This window comes from Spermophilus citellus (genome assembly GCF_964194105.1).
Source record: "Spermophilus citellus genome assembly, chromosome: 6".
NCBI classification, from domain to species: domain Eukaryota; kingdom Metazoa; phylum Chordata; class Mammalia; order Rodentia; family Sciuridae; genus Spermophilus; species Spermophilus citellus.
In genome coordinates this window covers 119,325,919-119,350,721 of record NC_138187.1, presented here as the reverse complement: position 1 = coordinate 119,350,721, position 24,803 = coordinate 119,325,919, and the positions used below count along the sequence as shown (strand labels likewise).

The following is a 24,803-nucleotide window of genomic DNA, read 5'->3' as shown; positions in this document are numbered from 1 at the left end:
CCAAAGTACAAATTCCCTTAATTATTTTATAGTGAATTTTCCCCCTACTTTCTTTCTTTACCCCAAATTAAATAACTCCCTCTTTTGCACACATTTTAGATATACCTGTTAAGCAAGACACTGGGATAACTCTCAGCACTCACTCCTGTATCCCTTTGGGGAAGTGTCTTTCTCTCCTGTGTTGTTAGGGATTGATATGAGAGGGGCTGCTCATAGCTTATCATCTTCAGTAATGAAGCTTGTGATCTTTTTTAGCATGTAGCTATCATAAGAATAGAAAAAATAGCTATCATAAGAATAGAAAAAATAATTGGCAAATTTCTACTTTATGAAGTACAGAAGATAAAACTACTGATTTTCTGAGGTATTCTTTTGTCTATCATTACCTTGTTAGTGCTTGCTAAAGAAGCAGTAGCATTTTACAATCACTCTCTAGGTAGTTAGAAATAAACTATTACTTAGACAGTACTCAAATATTAAGGCAGTAAAATTCTTTTTATTTGCTATGCTGTCATCTAATTACATTTTCTTGTCTAGGAAATATAGAAGTTTTGAAGCTTATAAACTAAATAAATTTATATCCACTATAAGAAGATGGAAAAGTATTTGTTTCTGTTTTTCTGCCTGAATGCTCTGAAAGCCACTTAGGATGTGAAAGTCCTATGTTTTAGAATTCATAAATAAGAAATCTCTCCCTATAAAAAGTAGAAAATGTCAGACGTGTCTTAACATTACTAAGATCACAAGGCATGTAGTGCAGTAATATAGTTTAGAGAGAAATGTGATTCTGGGCCATCATGGCTGACCCCAGGATGATATTCTCAAGATACGATAAGTAAGAACAGATGAAACTACTGAAACTTAGCCTGTTTGGATAGAAACCAGTATAAACACTCCATGAAGAACATTTTTTCCTATTTTAATTTCCTTGTAAGTTTATTATACAATTGCAAAACCCTACATATGTTCACATCTTTTACTTCTGAGCATCTACTCATATAAGTCTTTTAATTTCATTTTCAGTTCCAATTTCTGCCAAAGTTAGATGTTGTCTTCAGCTCTCTATGTTCTTCTATTCTTTTGTTTTGCCTCTATTATAAAGTTACACCCTCCCCCATATATTGTTGTAGTTGTCTTTTTCTCTCATTAGATTTTAAAGAGTATTTGGATGAGCATCTGCCTCTAAGAAAATTTATTGAACATATGCTAAGATATATACATATATTGTAGTTATTTAAGACATTTGATGGATTGAATTAACTATTAATCAAGTCATCAAGACTTTATTGTATACTTAAATTTAGCTTATTATGTTAGTCAGGTTTCTATTACTATAACAAAATACATGAGATAGTCAATTTACTGAGAGGAAAAGTTAATTTTGGCTCATGGTTTGGGAGGTTTTAGTTTATTATCAGCCCTTTGCTTTTGGGACTGTTGTGAGACAGCTCCTTATGATGGTAGTATATGGGAAATAAAGCCCTCACCTAATGGCTGGTAGCAAAAAAAGAGAAGGAAGTGGAGTCCTATTGTGGCTGTCTTAGGTCATATTATCAGTGACCTAAAACCTCCCACTAGGCCCCAGCTCTTATAGATTACACCACCTCCCAGTAGTGCCAAGCTAATGACCAAGCCTTTAACACATGGGCCTTTGAGAGACAGTCCAGATCCAAACTATATCACTTAGATATCTAATACAGGCCACAAAGTTAGTACCCATTTTAGGGGTATAGGAGCCAATTTTAGGGGAAGCCTAAGGCTCCCTTTTCTTCCATTCTTTCTTCTCTCCATCTACTTTCGCCATTCAGCTTCAAGAGGAAGAGAGTTGTTGTGATTGGTCTCAGGAGGAACCATGGTTCTAATGATGAAACTTTCCTCTTTCTAGAAAATTTCTCTTGTCTCTCAGGAGATTTGACATGTAAAATATCACCCTGAATTTGCTCTCTCTGGGGAAAATCCTTGTAGGTCTCTTTTTCCTTTTATTAGCTAGCGGTGAGAAAATATGTCTGTTTTCCCTAGAGAGGCAATTCTGCTGTCTCTTAGCATATCTCTGATTTTTGCTAGCTGTTAAGACACTGAGAGCAGATCCTGGAGCAAGTCTCACATTAGAAAGCATTGGCTTATACAAGCTCTGCTGCAAATTTTGGGAGAAACTTGCTGTAGCTTGCTATTTCTACTGCCTCCAGCTTACACAAAAAGACTGTTTTGAATGCTTTTAATCAGCTCATTGGAAAATTTATTGCAGTCTGCAACCAAATTTCAAACTTGTATTAAAGTGTCCCTTTATCCTGCTTAGTTTTGGTGCATGTATTATACTGGAATCTTTCAGAGGGGGGAGCTAATCTATGATGCGGGTGGTGTCTAAGACTTGCACCATAGTCATGAATCTCCATATTCATATCCATTTTGAAATAATTTACCTAAGGTAGAATTTACAGTGGCTTGGATAACAATCCCATTTGGGAATCAGAATTCATTTTTATGTAAAAATAAAAATATTTGGCAATTTATAAAGATCTGTATTACTATAATGTTCTCTGTAGAGACTTCATCTCTACTCCAAGGCTTTTCTGATCCTTTTTTTTTTCTTCAAAAGAACTCAATTTTATAGCTGCATTGAACACTTTTCTGTTTCTTTGTTATTCCTTTTTATGCTTCAACTCATCTCTAATTGTTGTATATGATGTTTCTTCTTTCTAAAAAGCCTTCACCAGCTTCCCACCTTGATGAACTCTACTTGTCTTTTAATAGTCAAGCTCTGGCATAAATAGTCTGGAAAGATAATTTTTTTCCTTGCCTCACCTCCCACATCCCTGCCAGTAGACCCTCAAATGTATATATATGCATGCATAAAGAAACATGAACTTTCCTTTGTGCATTTATTGCCTTTCACAAGTATATTCACCCTAAAACTGACCGCATTCTACTTGTGTTTGTTATCTCATTTCCTATCCTCTACTATTACAAAGTGCATTCTATTTAGATAGGCTGCAGCTTCCATCATTATATGTTCCATCATTATATGTTTTTCAAAGTACAGAGCATATAATTGCATTTCACTTAATTTAGTTTGATGAATAGATATTTAGACAATGGAGAATTCAGTATGGTTGGGAGTGGTTACATTCAGCTGCCTTGGAAGGCTAGTTTTAAATCTGGGTTTTGAAAGGTGGGTATTTCATGCATTAGCATTTCAGGAGGAAGAACATGCGGAGAGGCATAGAGGTAGGAGAAGAAGGACAAAAGCAAACGACAATGATAGAACAGAAGGTAAGAAATCTGAACAGATCAAGTGCAGCTTAAGAAACTGGAGTCTAGGTTGAAAATTTAGACTTGAATCAATAGGCAATAGAGGGTCATAATTTGGGAGATTTGAATGATCTTTTAATGAAATAAATGGACTGTGCAGAAAACATACATTTATGAATGACTATAATAGGACTACATGAAAAGGAAAAAAGGAAAGAGAGTTGTAAGGAAAAAGAATAAGTGTAATTTGTTAGAAAGGTATATTATGATATTATATACTCAATGTATAAAGGTTTTTATTGTATATTTACATTGGACCTATTTTCCCTGAAGCTACTTGACTTTTTAATTTTTGCTTCTTGAGCCCTCTACCAATTCTGTAACTTCCCATTCAAGCAATGACTTATTTGTTTAGATCACTGTATATCCACATTTTTATTAATTTTTCATTTATATATGACAGTGGAATGCATTGCATATAGTTTTTCATATCTCTAGTTGTATACAAAGTATATTCACACCAATTTGTGTCTTCATACATGAACTTTGGATAATAAGGTCCATCACATTCCACCATCATTTCTAACCCCATCCCCCCTCTCTTCCCCTCCACCCCTCAGCTCTATCTAGAATTCATCTATTCCTCCCACACTCCCTCTCCCTACCCATTATGAATCAGCCTTCTTATATCAAAGATAACATTCAGCATTTGGTTTTTTGGGATTAGCTAACTTCACTTAGCATTATCTTTTCTAACTCCATCCATTGACCTGCAAATGCCATGATTTTATTCTATTTTATTAATGAGTAATATTCCATTGTGTATATATCTCACTTTTTTATACATTCATCTATTAAAGGGCATCTAGTTTGATTCCACAGTTTAGCTAATGTGAATTGTGCTGCTATAAACATTGATGTGGTTGTGTCCCTGTAGTATGCTGTTTTTTTTTATTTTTATTTATTTATTTTTTTTATTTTTTTATTGGTTGTCCACAATGTTACAAAGCTCTTGACATATCATACTTCATACATTAGACTGAAGTGGGTTATGAACTCCCAATTTTACCCCAAATGCAGATTGCAGAGTCACATCGGTTACACATCCACAATTTTACATAATGCCCTATTGGTAATTATTGTACTCTGCTCCCTTTCCTATCCCCCACTATCCTGTTTTTAAGTTCTTTGGGTATAGACCGAGGAGTGGGATTTCTGGGTCAAATGGTGGTTCTGTTCCCAATTTTCCAAGAAATCTCCATACTGCTTTCCATATTGGCTGCACCAATTTGCAGCTCCACCAGCACTGTATGAGTGTGTCTTTTTCCTCACATCCTCACCAACACTTATTGTTGTTTGTCTTCATAATAGCTGCCATTCTTACTGGAGAGAGGTGAAATCTTAAGAGTAGTTTTGATTTGCATTTCTCTAATTGCTAACAGTGATGAATATTTTTTCATATATTTGTTGATTGATTGTATATCCTCTTCTGAGAAGTGTCTGTTCAGGTCCTTGGCCCATTTATTGATTGAGCTATTTGTTTTTTTGGTGCTTAGTTTTATGAGGTCTTTATATGCTCTAGAGATTAGTGCTCTATCTGATGTGTGAGGGGTAAAGATTTGCTCCCAAGATCTAGGCTCTTTATGTTTTTAAGAATTTATAACAGATCTCCTTGGTAAGGTTACAGAAATACTAGGCAGATCCATCATTTTCTTGTCTAATATGGTATTCAGCTAATTGAAAAGTACTCACTGAAAGCAGAAGTAACATTTTGAAATTAATTGATTGTTGTCTAAAATTTGATTATGAACTAAAGTGTTTTGTGATTTTAAGGGTTTTCATAGCTATTTATACTTTTCTTTGAGGTGCTGGTGATTGTACTAGGGCATTACACATGCTAGGCAAGCAGTCTAGCGCTGAGCTATGCTCCTAGCCCTACTACATTATTATAAATCCTATTTCAGGATTAAAAATTTCTCTCAACTTTAAGGTAAATATTATTTGAAGATTATTTGTAAATATCTAAATTTTTTTGAATATGTATACATATGTATGTACACACACATACATATACTTAAGAATATGTATACATGCATGCTACTTCAATGAAACATCGTGTCTATGAGAGCAGAATTAATTCAGGAGCAGGGAAATACCTAGTCTTTCATCCTTGTCTTCTCAACTATCCATTCCCTTGAAGAATCAAATATCATTCAGACACACACAAAAAAGATGTACTATTAAAATAAAATTCAAAAGTGATAAAAACGTGCAGCAGCCATCTCAGAGCACCTCCTTTGTGTAAAAAGGGATATTGCGGCCACATTAATTTTTTGTGTGTGATGTACACCCCATGTGCAATTTTTTAATTTATATGTAAATTACACATATTTACACATATAGAGCATAATTTTTCATATCTCTAGTTGTATACAAAGTATATTCACACCAATTTGTGTCTTTATACATGAACTTTGAATAATAATGTCCATCACATTCCACCATCATTTCTAACCCCAGAGCTGTTTTCCCAAGAGCAAATATAATCCATGCTTCTGCAAGTTGGTACAGTTCAAAGCTCTGTATTACTTTTATTTGTCTTATTTTAAATATTGTTAAAATATTTCTTATTAAAAATATTAAGTAGAGGTGTTAAATGTTAGAAAGAAATGTGAAGAGAGGTATAAAAAAGGATGAAATAATACTCATTTCCTAAGTGTATTACTTTCAAGGACATCATGAGCATAGTGGCAAAAAAAATTGTGAATTGTGTTAATTAAATGAGATGATATGTATGAAAATTTTGGTATATGATAAGGGTTCAATAAAGGTTTATTTAACCTCACTTAACTTCAATTTTTCAAAGTCTAAATTTAAAATATTTTCCTCAAAACAATTTTCTACGTATTTTATTTTATTTTCCAGAGCTTGTTCTCTTTTTAAAAATATTTATTTTTTTTAGTTCTAGTTGGACACAATACCTTTATTTATTTATTTTTATGTGGTGCTGAGGATCAAATCCAGTGTATAGCATGTGCTAGGCAAGTGCTCTACCACTGAACCACAACCCCAGGCCTCTTTTTTTTTTAATAAATGTTCATTTTATTTAAAAATTTTTAACTTATTTCATTGGTATTAAGTCTCCATTGTTTACTCTTGTTTCCTCATGTTTAGATTTTTTTCTTCCTTTCTTGTTAGTTTTCCTAGTTACTAATTCATTCTTAAAGTTATATTAAAAGGAGACTCTAAAAATTAAGCCAACAAATGTAACAGAGTGGCTTTTTGACTCAGAGATTTTATTGCCCTGTGATTTGACCTTTTAATTAAGACATTCTTGTAGGCTAAGACTTAAACTGTTGTGTCTGGGAGTTCTTTTATCTTCTGATACAGTCTTCAGAAGCACATAAGTGCAGCTGCCAGTTCATGCAAGAGATGAGCAAGGGAGGGTTTAGTAGGTAGATTGTGGATTAAAATTGTGTAATTCCATCTGTGCTTTGCTTTGGCTTTCCACAGTATCTGCTTTGCCTGAGATGGGAACTCTTTCATAAACTCACGTGAGAACTGACTCTTCTTATCTATACATGGACAGGACAAGGATGGGGGAATGGTGGGGTGGGGTTATTCTGTGTATATCTCTTCCTCACTCTCACTTTCTGCAGTAACTTAGCTTCAGTTCTCAAGCTTTTCTGGGGATCTGTAGGACACATTGCCTTATTTCTCTGAGACATCTTCCTCTTCTGGCACTTTCAGTGTTAACTTTTCTCTATCAGTTAGGAATTTGCTATCTTCTTGTCACCTGCCAAAACATTCTTATTTTTACCTACTGTTTCTCATCTTCTACCCTCTTCCTTATAAGATTTTTAAAATCCTTTTATGTCAGTGAATTCTGGGAGGGATTTGCACAATTGTCCAGGTTACACAAAAAAATATATCACAATCGTAGATGTTCTGTGTTTGTAGGGTTTTTAAAGCTTGTTTTTTTTCTTGTATTTTGATTATACTAATATCTAAAAGTAATAATAATGATGATAATAAAAATAACAATTGATACACATGTTTCTTCTATTTTTTACTTCTACTTTTAGCATCACCATTATTCCTTGGACTCTTGTTCTTTTCAGCCTCCACGTTTAATGTTTTATATATATTAAGTTGTTCATCCCTCATAACAACACTATATGGAAGTAAAGATTCCATAGAGATCAAGAAACAATAAGGGTACACAGGTAGCAAAGGCAGAAGTAATATATGAGTATGTCTGGCTGACTCAAATGTCCCATTATTCATCATCTTTACCAAAAAATATCCCCATTTTGGTGGTGATTTAAGTTTTTATTAAGAGAGAGAATTTTTAATATTTATTTTTTAGGTTTTGGTGGACACAACATCTTTTTTTTCTTTTTTATTGATTATTTAAAGCATTACATAGCTCATGATATATCATCTTTCATACATTTGACTCAAATTGTGTTTTGAACTCCCATTTTCACCCCAAATACAGATTGCAGAATCACATCTGTTACATATTCACATTTTTACATAATGCCATATTAGTGACTGTTGTATTCTGCTACCTTTCCTATCCCCTACTATCCCCCCTCCCCTCCCCTCCCCTCCCATCTTCCCTCTCTACCTCCCCTGCTGTTGTTCAATTCTCTCCCTTTTTTTTCCCTCCCCCTTGCCCCTCATAACCTCTTATAATTCTATGTATCATTGAAGGTCTCCTACTATTTCCATGTGCTTTCCCTTCTCTCTCCATTTCTCTCCCCCCATTCGTCTTTGTTTACTGTAGTCTTTTCCTCATGTTCTTCCTTCCTGTTCTGTTCTTAGTTGTTCTCTTTATATCAAAGCAGACATTTGGCATTTGTTTTTTAGTGCTTGGCTAGCTTCGCTTAGCATAATCTGCTCTAATGCCATCCATTTCCCTGCAAATTCTATGATTTTGTCATTTCTTAGTGCTGCATAATACTCCATTGTGTATAGATGCCACATTTTTTTTATCCATTCATCAATTGAAGGGCATCTAGATTGGTTCCACAGTCTAGCTATTGTGAATTGTGCCACTATAATCATTGATGCAGCCGTATCCCTATAGAGCGCTTTTTTAAGGTCCTCAGGGAATAGTCCGAGAAGTGCGATAGCTGGGTCAAATGGTGGATCCATTCCCAGCTTTCCCAGGAATCTCCATACTGCTTTCCAAATTGGCCTCACCATTTTGCAGCCCCACCAGCAGTGTACAAGTGTACCCTTTTCCCCACATCCCCGCCAACACTTATTGTTGTTTGACTTCATAATGGCTGCCAATCTTACTGGAGTGAGATGGTATCTTAGGGTGGTTTTGATTTGCATTTCTCTGATTGCTAGAGATGGTGAGCATTTTTTCATGTACTTGTTGATTGATTGTATGTCCTCCTCTGAGAAGTGTCTGTTCAGGTCCTTGGCCCATTTGTTAATTGGGTTATTTGTTATCTTATTGTTTAATTTTTTGAGTTCTTTGTACATTCTGGATATTAGGGCTCTATCGGAGGTGTGGGGGGTAAAAATTTGTTCCCAGGATGTAGGCTCTCTATTTACCTCTTTTATTGTTTCTCTTGCTGAGAAAAAACTTTTTAGTTTAAGTAAGTCCCATTTGTTTATTCTTGTTGTTAACTCCCAGCAACAAAACCTCTGAAATGGAAATAAGGAAAACCACTCCATTCATAATATCCTCAAAGAAAATAAGATACTTGGGAATCAACCTAACAAAAGAGGTGAAAGATTTATACAATGAAAACTACAGAACCCTAAAGAGAGAGATAGAAGAAGATCTCAGAAGATGGAAAAATGTACCCTGTTCATGGATAGGCAGAACTAACATCATCAAAATGGCGATATTACCCAAAGTTCTCTACAGGTTTAATGCGATGCCAATCAAAATCCCAACGGCATTTCTCGTAGAAATAGACAAAGCAATCATGAAATTCATATGGAAAAACAAAAGACCCAGAATAGCAAAAGCAATTCTAAGCAGGAAGTGTGAATCTGGAGGTATAGCAATACCAGAGGTCAAACTGTACTACAAAGCAATAGTAACAAAAACAGCATGGTACTGGTACCAAAACAGGCAGGTGGACCAATGGTACAGAATAGAGGACACAGAGACTAATCCACAAAGTTACAACTATCTTATATTTGATAAAGGGGCTAAAAGCATGCAATGGAGGAAGGATAGCATCTTCAACAAATGGTGCTGGGAAAATTGGAAATCCATATGCAACAAAATGAAATTGAATCCCTTTCTCTCGCCATCCACAAAAATTAACTCGAAATGGATCAGGGAGCTAGATATCAAATCAGAGACACTGCGTCTGATAGAAGAAAAAGTTGGCTACGATCTACATATTGTGGGGTCGGGATCCAAATTCCTTAATAGGACACAACATCTTTATTTTATTTTTATGTGGTCCTGAAGATGGAACCCAGCGCCCCACACATGCCAGGCGAGCGCGCTACCACTTGAGCCACATCCCCAGCCTGTGATTTAAGTTTTTAAGAAAACATTTCAATGAGAATTGCCTTTATTGGCTCATTGGCTCTTTCTTTCTTTCTTTCTTTCTTTCTTTCTTTCTTTCTTTCTTTCTTTCTTTTGTTTTGAAGGGAAGCTTACCATTTTAATATTAAGTGTGTTTTTATTTATGTGATAAATTTTGAGTAATTTGGTATCATTGTTGATAAATTCATTGCTTAACATTGTCTATATTTGAAACTCACAAAATTCCATGAGGAAAGTTTTACTTTGTTGAAGTCAGTGACACTAATAGTCAAAGGTAGAGATTGAAATGGAATCCAGGTATTCTGATCTCAAAGCATGAATTATTTTTATTATACTGCTCCTCCTAATATTTTAAATCAAATATCTATAGAAATAAATTTAAGAATACTCCTCAATATTTTTTCAGGTTTTTTCCATTTTCTTCTTACCATAAAAAAGAAAAATACACTGCATCAATGCATTCATCAAGCAAATATGGCTCTGATTCTTATGGATTAAAACAATTCCGAAGTGAAAATCCTAGAAAATGGATCTGTGACAAGGTGAGTCAATAAAACATTTAAAAATAGTGTACCTTTTAAAAGAGTAAAAATTCACATTACCCAGAGAAAATATAAATATTTTCATTATAATTAAGACCTTCATGTTTACAAAATTATTTATAGCTGTGTTTTATAAAGATGGTACAGCTGACTTAAGTCACAAGATATTTAAATTATTTTTCAATATTGTGTTCTTGTATGTTTTATGATCGTATGCCCTATGATCAGCGACATGGAATGCTGGCTTTGACATATGATCAGGATCAGGGCTTAAATGTGAAGTCACAGAAAGGAGTTAAATCTAGGGCATAGAGCTTGCTCTTAGTCTCTGTGTGTATGTATATGGATAGAAGAGAGAGAGTTGTGTGATATACATATATAATATAATGTATTCCATACATTTAACATACATATATTTCTGTGTGCCAATACATTATATGCATATGTATGACTGGTATTTTTGTACCCAGGCTGCAATAAAGAAGTATCATTGGCTGTTTGACTTAACAACAGACGTTTATTTTCTTACAAACCTAGAGGCTGGAAGTCTGAGTTCAGAGTACCAATATAGTCAATTTCTGGTGAGGCTTCTTTTCCTGGATTATAGGCACCTGTCATTTTCCTGTGTGGTCACATTCCTCTTCTTTATAGTCAAACAGAAAGCAGTCTCTATATAGGTGTTAAATCTCATCAGATCGTGATCCTATCTTCATGACTTAATCACCTCCTGAAAGGCACTATTGCTAATATAGTTATATTAGGGGTTAGGGCTTCAAAACATAAATTTCTTTTTTTTAAGAGAGAGAGAGAGAATTTTAATATTTATTTTTTAGTTTTCGGCGGACACAACATCTTCATTTGTATATGGTGCTGAGGATCGAACCTGGGGCCGCACACATGCCAGGCGAGCGCGCTACCGCTTGAGCCACATCCCCAGCCCCAAAAACATAAATTTCAAGGAGACACAATTCAGTACATAGCATTCCATATCTGCCCCTACTCCCAGAAAAAACAGATGTCCTCTTACATGTCAAGTAATACTTTCCATCCTAATAATTCTAAGAGGTTTAAAACATGCCATTGCCCACTGTCTCATTTAAATATGATCTAAGCCATTGGAACATGAAAAGGATGCCCACCATGACTACTATTATTCAATATTTTAACTACTTAATTTCATATTTTGAATGTGAATAAAATGATCTATATCTCATTTTCTATTTGAAATAAACATTTTTGCTTTTATGTCTCCTCACCATTATATTTAATTTAAGGAACTAGGCCTTCTCTTAAAATATAAATGACTTATCTTAGAACATTAAAGTAAGAAATATTCTTGTGCAAAAGGTTTGTTTCCTTAAATAACAGTACTTCCTTTTGTTTTTCTGCAATAGATTCACTTTATACCTTGTTATGTATTCCAAGAATATATTGCACAGAAGAAGTCAATTAATGAATATAAAGAAACTTTTAGACACTCACTAAAAGAACAAACAATTTATTTTGTTATTTTGGAGGAATCTGGGTATTTCTGTATACCAAAAATTAACTCTAAATAATTATTCTTGTATTCCTTGAAAATTTAAGAAAGAAAAGTACACGGATTCTTTTAATATTAGTAAAACATTGGCCCAAACTCTACACAAAACTGTATAGAAAATAGTAAATTTGAGTCTACTTCCTGCCTCCTTTCTTACCTTCCTTTGTCCTTCCTTCTTTCTTCCATCCCTTTATTTTTACTTCCCATCTTCCATCTTATCTCTTCAAATAACCATATTAAAGAAACAAATTAGTCCTTTGTGGGGCTAAAGTTAACCTCCACATAATATAGAAATAGTCCATTTATGTTATATGTAAAATCTTAGAATTTTTAAAAATATTTTATTTTAATTTGCTCTTAGATGACTTGAGACTTGCAGCCAATAGGTTGCCAAAAGTAGGCTTATTTTTACTTGCTTTTTTAAAACTTTTTTTGATTTGGAAAATTAGATGGCAAAACTTATTATTAGTGGATAAAAGATAGTCTTAGAGAAACTAGAGCTATTAGTTTTTCTCAGAGGAGGACATACAATCAATCAACAAGTACATGAAAAAATGCTCACCATCTCTAGCAATCAGAGAAATGCAAATCAAAACCACCCTAAGATACCATCTCACTCCAGTAAGATTGGCAGCCATTATGAAGTCAAACAACAACAAGAGTTGGCGGGGATGTGGGGAAAAGGGTACACTTGTACACTGCTGGTGGGACTGCAAAATGGTGAGGCCAATTTGGAAAGCAGTATGGAGATTCCTGGGAAAGCTGGGAATGGAACCACCATTTGACCCAGCTATCGCACTTCTCGGACTATTCCCTGAGGACCTTAAAAGAGCGCACTATAGGGATACGGCTGCATCAATGATTATAGCGGCACAATTCACAATAGCTAGACTGTGGAACCAACCTAGATGCCCTTCAATTGATGAATGGATAAAAAAAATGTGGCATCTATACACAATGGAGTATTATGCAGCACTAAGAAATGACAAAATCATAGAATTTGCAGGGAAATGGATGGCATTAGAGCAGATTATGCTAAGCGAAGCTAGCCAAGCCCTAAAAAACAAATGCCAAATGTCTGCTTTGATATAAAGAGAACAACTAAGAACAGAACAGGAAGAAAGAGCATGAGGAAAAGACTACAGTAAACAAAGACGAATGGGGGGAGAGAAACGGAGAGAGAAGGGAAAGCATATGGAAATGGTAGGAGACCTTCAAGGATACATAAAATTATAAGAGGTTATGAGGGGCAAGGGGGAGGGAAAAAAAAAGGAGAGAATTGAACAACAGCAGGGGAGGTAGAGAGGGAAGATGGGAGGGGAGGGGAGGGGAGGGGGGATAGTAGGGGATAGGAAAGGTAGCAGAATACAACAGTCACTAATATGGCATTATGTAAAAATGTGAATATGTAACAGATGTGATTCTGCAATCTGTATTTGGGGTGAAAATGGGAGTTCAAAGCACAATTTGAGTCTAATGTATGAAAGATGATATATCATGAACTATGTAATGCGATAAATAATCAATAAAAAAAAATTTAAAAAAAAAGAAAGAAAGGACTGATATTGAATTATATAGAGTATTCATACACATTTAAATGTACATAGATTTAGTTGAATTCTCCAACCTATCCATTAAGTTTTAAGATTGCCTATATGAATAATTTACTTTGTCTTTTATTATCCTTAAACATGGAAGTTATAGTTTCCAAATTATTTGCTAACTAATTGTGTTGAAGGGTATCAACTGCCAGAAAATAAAATATTTAATGTTCTTTTTCTAACCACATTCACATTATATCAACTAATATATAGTATCATTTATTTTTGTTTTATTTTTAATGCTATTGATCAAAGAAATCACTAAGTCAGCCCATTGAGAGGAGATAATACTAATTTCTCTCTGAATGTATGAAAATCAATAATAAAAATAGCATATACACAATTTTTCTAAAAAGTAGAAATAAGTAATAAAATAATATATATAATATAATTTACTTGTATTTCTCTGGTCTACTTATAAACTGTCCCAAATTAAATTTAGACTCTAAGGTTGTGTTTTTAAATGTTCAAACTTTTAAGTTTGGGTAAATACTTTGTATTTGTAAATTCAGTATTTAAAATAGATGTGAAATTAAATAAGGAGAGCCTACCAGTTAGTCACTGTTAATTTAATCAATTTGGGTAAGTCTAAATGAGTTGTACAGTAAAATTCAGTGTACTAAAAACATTCTTTTGGTTGTCAAAACATTCACATATGTTCATATTTACTGAAGCAGAAATGATAGTCTTAGGCCTTTATCTGAATTGGAATGAGTTTCCATATGCATTTTCAACGTCTGATTTTAATGGAACCATTTCATGTTTTTCCTTGTTTGCAAAATTCAGGAAGAGACTATTTTAAGATGGTTCATGTTGATAGTGCCTTTCCTCATATGCCTATTATAGGTGAATTACAACAGTGGAGCAGGACTTTTCCCTTATTTTCACATGCATATTTGGTCCTAAACAGGATTTTATAAGCTACAAAGCATAAAAATATCCAGTACTCCAAAGAATTAATTTAGAGAACCTAAGCATATTGCACAGAACATAAAGTTGACCTTTACTGTCTACAGCTTTTGGAATGGAGTGGGATGTGGAACACATCATAGATTTAATGTGGCACATCGTTGTCTGCAGAAACTTGGGTGGGACTGTGACTGCTTGCCCATTGCACCCAGTGATTGAATCTGCTGTCACCAGCATCTTGATAATAATGAACATTCAGCTTAACGACCGTGATTATGATTATCATAATTGATGTGCAAGTGCAGTGTGTGGGGATCATTACAGCTGAACTGTACAGCAGAGAAACATGCCTCAGTTATGGATAATTTTACTTTTATGCATTGATTGGGATAAAATATGCCTTTCTATTTAAACAGACCAGCTTCATATAATTTTAAGAATCTTTCTGTATGTGCTGATTGATGATTATGCACTTGCTGAAAAACCACCCTTTACATTTGTTTGTTTTGTGTTGTTTCATTTCATTAGTAAATGTAAACAATTAAATAATTAGGTGTAATTGAGGGAAAATAGTTTGCTTATGAGGATGGCCTTCTATAATCAAATATTCAGTTAAGTGTTTCCCTTTCTCTCTCTCTTTCTTATTCTTCCTCTCAATCAGAAAAATTAAAACTGAAATTATTATTTTCTCTCACTGACTACCCTTGTTTAGTCTTCCTAAGGTTGGTAGGCTTCTAGAAAATATAAATTTATATAAATTTTCATTATAAAGCTAGAGATATTTGTACCTGCATATATATGTATATACATTCTATTATGCACTTAAAAAACTATGGCAGAACAAAATATTGTATCATGTTATTTGTGAAAATAATATTTAACCTATAAACAGTTTAAAGATATAAGGTAAAGATATATAAATTTATGCAATCTTTTATTATTTTTAATCACTGTTTTGCTTCTGATCAGTTTGTTACATTATTCAGTCATTTTCAATTACAGTTTTAGTAATGACTTAACAGAGTTTCTGGTTTGAATGTTAACGTGTGAATGAAAATAATATGTGCAGTGATGTATCCAAGATTTTCAAAAAATTAGAGCTGACCACATTAATCTATGATCATTAACCAAAGGGCTCACTTTGCATTTTACTCTAAAGTATTTTATTTGAGTAATAAACAAACATAATGGTAAAAAAATTAATAAAGAAGTATGGTGAGCCATTTTTGGAAAATTTATGACTACAGTAATGTCTAAAATTGAGAGATTCTCAATCAGATTATTAATGACTATACAGCTTAGAGATTCTGCTAAAGGTTTCCTTCTGAGGTCTATAAAATTTACATCACCCCAGGTAAAATGCTTGCCCTAGATGTGCAGCTGTACACTGTGGTGGAGGACAAAATCTTTGTTTGACAGTGAGAGGTTTTATAACTTACCTATAAAATTTTCCATCTGAGATTTTTAGACGAAAGTGATTTGTAAAGTTTATAAAAAAGTGCCACTTTTCTCTACATCATTGGTTTTCTAGAATAACAAGAATTAAATTCTTCATCTGATGAGCATCACAGAATATGTTATCTCTGCCCTTCTCTGTAATTAAACTCTTGACCTTAATGTTTTTGAATATAAAGGCCTCAATTTGCTTTCTTGTGTTGTTAAAAACTAGGTCCAGCCCCTAGTGGGGATTTTGGCCTCTATACCTTAGTACTTTCATCCTCATGTATAGGATCATTGCTTTAATTTCTTTCTGTGCTATCCTTGTCTTGATTTGGCTTGGCAAAAGAGCGGGCTGACCAGACTCACAGGGCCCTAAATGACTAAAAATATAACTAAGAAATAGACTTTTTGCTGTAGAAAGAGACTGGCTTTGCTCTTAAGAATCCTGGAAGTACTTGATACATTTTATGAATATAAGAGTTAGCATTAATCATGCTTAGTTGACTATTACTCTGGCTACATCTGGAAGTTCCATGTGGAAAGTAAAAGGAAAATTTGTATGTACTTACAGTCAAGCCCCTAATAAACTATTTGGCATCAATGTTTGGGAGCCGCTACTGAGGGGAACATTCTGACACATGTTTTTGCCTCAATTAATTCCTGAAAGAAAGTTTCTGAGTCAGAAGATGTGGTGGTTAGTTTTGTGTATCAGTTTTACTAGGCTATCATATCTTTATTTAATCAAATACTGACCTATGAATGCTGTGCAGGTATTTTACAGACAAGGTTAAAATCTACAGTCCATTGACTTTAAGTAGGTTCCCTTCCATAATGTGGGTGGGCTTCATCTAATCAGTAGAAGGCTTTGAGGGAAAATCTTAGGTTTCCCACAGAAGGAATTCTGCCTCAAGATTGCAACATCAACTCCTCCCTGTATTTCAGCCTGTGAACCTGCCCTACAGATTTTAAAGCTGCCACTTTCCAGAATTGCATTTGCCAATTTCTTAAAATAAATTCTCTTTCAACCATGTGGCCCTGAAATTCCAGCATAATTTACATTATGTGATTGCAAAATCTACATTTAAATAAGCCACATTACTTGAGTCTGTTATCTTTATTCTAGGTACAGTTTTCTACCCTGTCATTGGCCTAATCTAGCTCTCTGTCTATAGGTTAAAGACCAAGAATCACACATGCATAGTGAGTAGACATAAACAATCATTCCTCTCCAACTTTTGAGGCTCTTTGTGTTTTTGGACTTCAACCTCCATTTATCTCTCCATGCTGATTATCCCCTGAATTTCAGCATTTCTTGTGCAATCTCTGTGCCTTGCTCCCATCCAAGAAATGGAATAACAAGCAATTTAACTGAGTTTTATGTTAAAATTACATTTGATATGACTGGATTGCAGTAATATTTCATAAGTTTAGAAAATTTAGCAGAGAAACACTTAAAGAATATAAAACCACTTGCATTTATTCTTGTAGTCCTATTGTAACTTTGATGCATATAATTTACCACACAGACATAAATGCAGAAAGTGAGATTGTACTTGATATATTTTTGGGGAGCCTGTTTTACTCAGTTGCCATTTTCAAACATAATAATTTGCTTGGAGACCCTTGGCTAGTTTTTCTTTAAAGATTAATAGCGGATATGACTTATAGTTTATAATTTTCATTTAATTTTCATGGGTACACAGTGGTACCTCTCAATATATAGATTTAGGCTTTCCTATTACTTCTAAAATTTTTCTTAAGATTATAATTTTAAATATTTTTTTTAAATTAATTTACCATCTCAGGAACTCTAATTATATTGAAGGTTGGATTTTCTTTGCCCATTTTCTGTGTTAAATACTTTCTCTTTGACCATTTTTACTTATCTTTTTTTCCTTTCCTTTGTTGTTTTTCTTCTTTTCTTTAGTGAATATTATTAAATTTTCATTCACATCTATTTTTCTTGAGCCAAGTATAATTTAATATTCATATCTGATACAGTTTTTCCTTTGTCCTTGATTTATTTCCTGGGTTCAAGTAAGTTTTCCTGTATACTGTTTTATTTTTTGGTTCATTTAAGTTCTTGGTTTGCACATATATGGTTATAGGGGTTTTATATAAAAAAATTTCTAAATCCTTTCTAGAGAATACTTAATTCAATTTGAAATGTTGAATTCATATCTTATTTATTTCTTACAGTGACTTCCATGAAGTTTTTACTTTTCTTGTTCTTTTACATTTTAAGGAAAGAGATCCAAGGCCAAGTGCACACATTTTTGTAAATATAGTAAGTTTAGTATTTGAGTGAAATTATATTATAAAGGACAGAGAAGAGTTGATGATTTTGTCTCTACAGGATCCTTATTTTTACATTCTTCCTTCCTTTCCCTGATCCTGTGACTCTAGAGGGGTATCTTTCTTCCTTTCTTAGAGGTAATCTCCTCTCTTCTCTGTAACTGTTGCCATGAGCAATCAAGGCCCAGGACTGTGTTCAGCATTTTGACATTTCAGCTTTGCCGTTACTCTTTCTGGTGGTGATTCTGTTCATGCTTTGTCTGTATCTTCTGTGTCCCTTGGCTCTTTCTGTGTATTCAGTAATCCTTCTTTCACCTTGCTTTCTACACACTCAAGTTTGCATCAGTGGGGGTATATACTGTATTCACTCTGTTGGATTCGATATTTAAGTATAAGAAATGTGTGTTCTCTCTCTCCTAGTTAATACTGAAGGAATTATTGCATATGGTTCTTCTTGTGCTCCTTGATGCAAGCATGTGGTTTTGGTGGGGGAGTGGATGCACGATATTATTAAGTGCTTTTGGTGGGAGGTGCTTGATTTGGGTAGGGAAGACGGGTGTGGGGGGGTGAGGTATAGAGAGATTTGGATTTAAGCAACTTACCTTTTTTAGAACCAGCTAAACCTCCCAAATGCTCTTTAAGCACCTTCTTTGAATCAGGCACACCAGGCTGGGCATCAAGGATATATTCTTGAGTGAAAACAAACGTCTTTTGTTCCCATTAAGTTCAAAGACTGGTAGAAATACAAGAAATTAATCACTACTATAAATGCTCCAAAGAAAAAGGTCATAGATCTATGAAACTATATAATAAAGATGTTCAGGTGTTCTGGGGAATCTGAAGGAACTCTAGAGGAAATGGTGCATATGTTGATATGTGAAGAAATGGTAATCATAAGCTTTGTCTGTAGGGGGAAGCATTAACAACTGTGATTGCAGAGAATATGAATGTCCAGTTCCCAAGCAACTTGAACTTTTCAGTTTCAAGGAACTGAAAAGAGGTTATCAGGGCTGAATTTCCTAGAGTTTTGAGCAGAGATGTTGGATGATAAGGCTGGAGATTAGGTGAGAAACAGAATTTGTAAATAAACTCCAAACTATCTTAAAGATTTGATCTTTACCAGACTTGAAATGTTTTAAGCAAGGATTGAGATGAAATTTGTGCTTTTAAAAGACCATTCAGTGTATAATGTGGATAATAAATTTTAGAGAGGCCAAAATGAGTTGGGGGGGAAAGACCAGTTTGGCAGCAGTTAGTCCAAGGAAGATTTAATGGTAATTTGTTCTAGAAGAGTGGCAGTGGATTTGGAGACATATGAATTAATTCAGCAATATTCAGAACACAGACCCCTATGATGTTAAAGCTTGAAAATGATTTGGATATGATTAAGAAAGAAGGAAGTCAGTGGCTCAGAAGACTGAGGCAGGAGGATTGCAAGTTCAAAGCCTGATTTAGGAACTTAGTGAGTCTTTAAAAAAGGCCTGGGATGCATCATCCAAAGTACATGTATGAAGACACGAATTGATGTCAACATACTTCATATACAACAAGATATATGAAAAATTGTGCTGTATATGTGTTACAAGAATTGTAATGCATTCTTCTGTCATTTATGTTTTTAAAGAAAATTAATAAAAACAAAAAATAAAAAAGGCTTGGGATGTGGCTCAGTATTTAAGTATATCTGGGTTCAATCCCTGGTATAAAAAAAAAGAATAGAAAAGGAAACAGATTAATTTGGGGGCAATCAATCATAGAAAAGAGAGCATGACTTCAATCTTGGACATGTCTGTGTTTGAGATGACTTTGCTCATCTAATTAGTGATGTCAAATAGATTCTTGAATATAGAAGTCAATTTCCTGGAACTACAATCTTGAATAGAGGCACAACATTGAGTCTATTGGAATTATAAAAAATAATCAAAACCACAAAAGTGGATGCAATTGCCTAGAGTGAAAATGTAGAATGAGAGAGTGTTGGTCATAGTGGTGCACGACTATAATCCCAGCTGCTGGGACTAAGGCAGGAGCATCACAAGTTTAAGGCCAGCCTGGGCAACTTAGCCAGACTCTGTCTCAAAATATTAAGCATATTTTGAGGGACAGAGAGACCCCTAATTTTAATCCCCAGTATCAAGAGAGAATGTTATGGTTAAGATGTGATGTGTCCTCCAAAAGCTCACGTGTGAGACAATGCAAGAAAGTTCAGAGGAGAAATGATTGGGTTGTAAGACTCTTAACCCAATTAGTGATTTAATCCCCTGATAAGGATTAACTGAGTGGTACTGGAATGGTAAAATGTGACTGGAGGAGGTGGGATTAGGGCATGGCTTTGGTATATGTATTTTATCTGGAGAGTGGAGTCTCTCTCTGCTTCTTGATCACCTTGATATGAGTTGCTTCTCTCTGCCACTCTCTCCCATCAAAATGTTCAGCCTCACTTTGAGCCCCGAGGAATGGGACCATCTTTTATGGACTAAGACCTCTGAAACCTTGAGCCCTCAAATAAATTCTTCCTCCTCTATAATTGTGCTGGTCATGTTCTTTAGTCACAGCAGTGAAACAGCTGACTAAAACAGAGAAGAAAGAGAGGAAGAGGAGGGCTAGGAGTTTTGATGAATACCCATATTTAAAAGCCATTTAGAATAAAATAAGGCTGAAGAGAAGTTGGATAAAATATGAGGAAAACCAATATGCTTACCAAAGAAATCAAGCAGCAGTAATGCAATAAGAAAAAAGGAGTGAGAAGCCATATGAAGTGAAACCACAAAGTCAAATAAGATGAGTACTGAGCAAGCCCCATGGCATCAGTAAAATAAAGGGTCCTGGTTCCTTAGCAGGAGCTGACTTAATGACATTATGGAGACTAACCCAAACTGGAGAGGGTTGAGGAGGTAGTAAAAAAATAAAAATGGAAATAATGAGATGTAGTTAATACTTTGAATAAGTAGAGCTGTGAATGGAAAAAGAGCTATAGGTGTAGGGAGATACAAGATATCTCCCATTTAAGATGGAAGACATTACCATGAGTGAAATTAGGTTAGGCCGTGTACCTACCATTGTTTAACAAACTTCTTATGATCTTATGTTATTTTGTCTTTGAAATTTGTCTTTCCACATTTTCACATTTGGAAGTAATACTGAGGTAAACTGTACTCCTGCAGCTCCATGTTTACCCATATATGTATTTCTTTAGAAATACGGTCCTAGCAATGAGAACAGTAGGTTAAAGCAGTGCTCCTGTCCATGGGGTGATTTTGCAATTTTTCCAGTGTATTTTTAGTTGTCACAACAGAATGGAGGATGCTGCAGGAATGTAATAGGTGATCTCCAGGAATCTTATTAGTACTTTTTATAATGCACAGGTTAGCCCCTCACAATAAAGAATCATCTGCTTAAAATGTCAGTCATCCATTGTTCGGAAACCTTGGGTTAAAAAGTATGCACATGTTTAAGACTTTTGATCCATCTTCCAAAATGTCTTATGGAAAATTAATGTATATTTCCAGTAGTTTGTGTGTGTTTTTATTTCCTTACCTTCTTCTTAACACTTAGTATTGTTGTATCATCATTAATTTTATAGGTGAAAATGACATCATTAAAAACTTACATTGTTTTGATAACTTATGCTAAAAACATTTTAGGATATTTATTGGCATCTTACTATTTTATAAATTACATATTTATTGTTTATCCATGTTTCTTTTTATGAGTTTGCCATTTTTGTCACTTTCCAATTATTAGTTTAAGTATAAAATTCTTATTTTTTATGCTTAGAATTCCTCAGGTTCTTTAATCTATTGTGTTTCACAAAATCAGAAAAATTTCAGCCACTCTGTCTTCAAATAATGCCCTTTCCTCCTCTTTTCTGGTATTTTCTGGAATTCTAATTATATATATATATATATATATATATATATATATATATATATATACACACACACACACACACACACACACACACACACGCACACGCATACATACATATATATGCTATACATATTATATTAATATTAATATTATATTATATTAATATTATAGCCATTATTTCATAATTTGCACTACTTTGTGTTTTCTTGCTAGGTTTTGATTACTTTTCATAAAACTATTTTCCATTTTTCTTCAGTTGTGTGTACTCTGTTGTTTATCCTCTGGGGTTTCTAATTATTATTGTTTTTATATGTAAAATTTCTATTTTATTCTTTTTCAAGTTAGTCTTGTTAATTTTGATAATTTCTTGTTTGGTCTTATACTTTCTTTTTTCTTTAAATATAAAACACTTTATATTTAATAATCCCTAAGACTTGTCTGATTTTGAAGTTTGATTTAGTCAACTCTCATTCATGATTGGTTTTTCACCTATTGTCTTTTTCATTATTTCTAATGTTTTCACCATTTTTTGTCTTAATACTTTTGATTATAATATTTTGTTCCTTGAAATTTTAGGTATGGGAATTCTTTGGAGCCTGCTTTAAAATGCATTTCTTCAGAGAAAGTTTTGTTTTTCTGCCAAGGGTTTGGTGGCACTGCCTACCAGGGACCACAAAAACTAAATTTGAGTTGAAAATTTTACACTGGTAGTATATATTCTGAACTTTTTTTTTTAAGGTGCTAAGGCCTCATGCATGCTAGGCAAGCACTCTACCACTGAACTACATTCCTAGAGCTCTTATACTCTTTTATTCACAACATTTAGGAGAGAGGGATGTCTTTCCATCTCTGCCAGAAATTAAAGTCCTGAAATTTTTTTTCTATCTGAAATGTTGGAAATATCTTTGGTAGGCAACAACTTCTTTATTAATTTTATGGAATTATTTTAGAAGAGAAATGATTTTGAACCTATGATATACTCAAAGTCTTTCTAAAAATTTAATAATTATGTCTTTGCTATCTTCATGGTGGTAGAAATTCAGCTAAAATTTATTCTTATATAGTAATGAGTTAGTTATATATTTTCCCAATTTAGGGACATAATATTAAGATATTTAAACTCTTTGTATCTCAGTTTCCTCATTTGTAGAAAGTAGAAAATATTTTACCTTCTTCATAGTATTATTGTGATGACTTAGAAAATCATATAAATCACTTAGAGAAGGATGACATGATAAACATCAAACATTTTAGCCATTATTTTGTTTATGAACCTTTTTTATTTGTTTTCCTGTTAGTATAATTTTTTATAGGTAGGATGACTGTGAATTTATTTTGAGGGGTGGTAGAGATTGAACCCGGGGTGCTTTGCCACTAAACTACCTCCACCAATTATTTTAATTTTGTGACAGCCTCATTAAGATGCTAAGGCTAGCCTCAAACTTTTAGTCTTATTTCCTCAGCCTTCCAGGATTATAGGTGTGCACCACTACACAAGGCTATTATTGTAATTTTATTACTAAACTTAAATTTCACATGCTACCTATAACTATCATTTTAAAATTTATCTATTGTTGATTCCATTTTCATGTATGAATATTAGAATAACAGATATTTAGAAAAACTGATGATTAAAAGATTAATTGCCTTTTTAATACAGGTTCATTTTCTATGCTCTATAGTTCATGTTTTAATGTGAAATTTAAATATGTCAAATATCTAACATGTTACTTCTTAAGGCAAATATGTGAAATCTTACTGTCAAGTGAGATTTGAATTTTAGATAGCATTTCATATTCTTTTGTATCTTATATTTGATTTTATATCATAATATAAAAAGTAGGTCTTTGAAAATTAGTTTTGGTAAATCCGTGAGTTGGTGTTTAGTATTTTTTAACTTTTTATTTAAAATAAAATATAAAGGAAGCCAGTGGTGACACAGACCCTAACAATAAAAGACATGTCAAATACTTCTCTCAATTTTGCATTATCTGATCAATTTGTACTACTTTATGTAATGTGATATGAACACTGAGGTTCACTCAGCATCCTAAGCCCTGTACAGAGTACCTACTGGACTCAAAAAGAACTCCATTAATTTGTGTCATATACAGGGGCATCCTGCTTGAGAAGTCATTTTAAAAGAGTGTTCTATTGTTAAAATTATTGTTAATTTATTTTAATATCTTTAACTGAATATTTTGAATTCTGCTAAATGCAATATATTTTTCTTAGCTGCTATTCAAAGATTTATTTACCTAAACATTCATATGTTAAGATGCTAAAAGCCATACTGCCAGGCTGAGTTTGAGAATGCTGCAGTTTGTAATTTTCATTATTTAAGTGATAGTTTTGTTAATTTTGAATTCGTATAATGGTTACTTTTAGGTGACTATTTTAAAGTTAGGACTGTTTTATTAGGGAAATTTTAAATCTGCTTATAGGTTAAAATTTTAACAACTGTATATTACCAGATGACCAGAAAGTGATTGCCTGATAAATGCTGACTTTCAGGATAGCTATTAAATATAATAAAAATACAAAACTCGGGAAATTATTTTACATTGTTTTTTTGTGAGGATAAAACTGTTGACATTACTTTCTTATTAAATCCACTCCAAGAACTGTTTGCAAAGGGTTTGCTCACAACAATGGGAATATTTAATAAAATCTAATTTTCCTCTTTTGTAATTCTTCAGTTGGAAAATGTGGTCCCTTGATGATGATCCAGGGCTTTGAAGAATAAATGGATTCTAAAGAGAAAATTAGATGGTACTTATTATGCTGTCTAACTAGCAATACATTGTCATTTGTCTGTTGTGTTA

General features: G+C 33.6%; 1 protein-coding gene across 1 annotated transcript in view; it reads left to right on the top strand.

The window, feature by feature from the left end:
* SPATA17 (spermatogenesis associated 17) overlaps positions 1-24,803 on the top strand; it is a gene marked incomplete at both ends in the record, with an annotated part of 210,323 nt that overhangs the window by 145,441 nt on the left and 40,079 nt on the right. Inside the window, one exon of the mRNA XM_081299767.1 lies at positions 10,188-10,323. Within this exon, the coding sequence (XP_081155893.1) occupies positions 10,188-10,323 (136 nt within the window). The remainder of the gene's footprint in view (positions 1-10,187; positions 10,324-24,803) is intronic.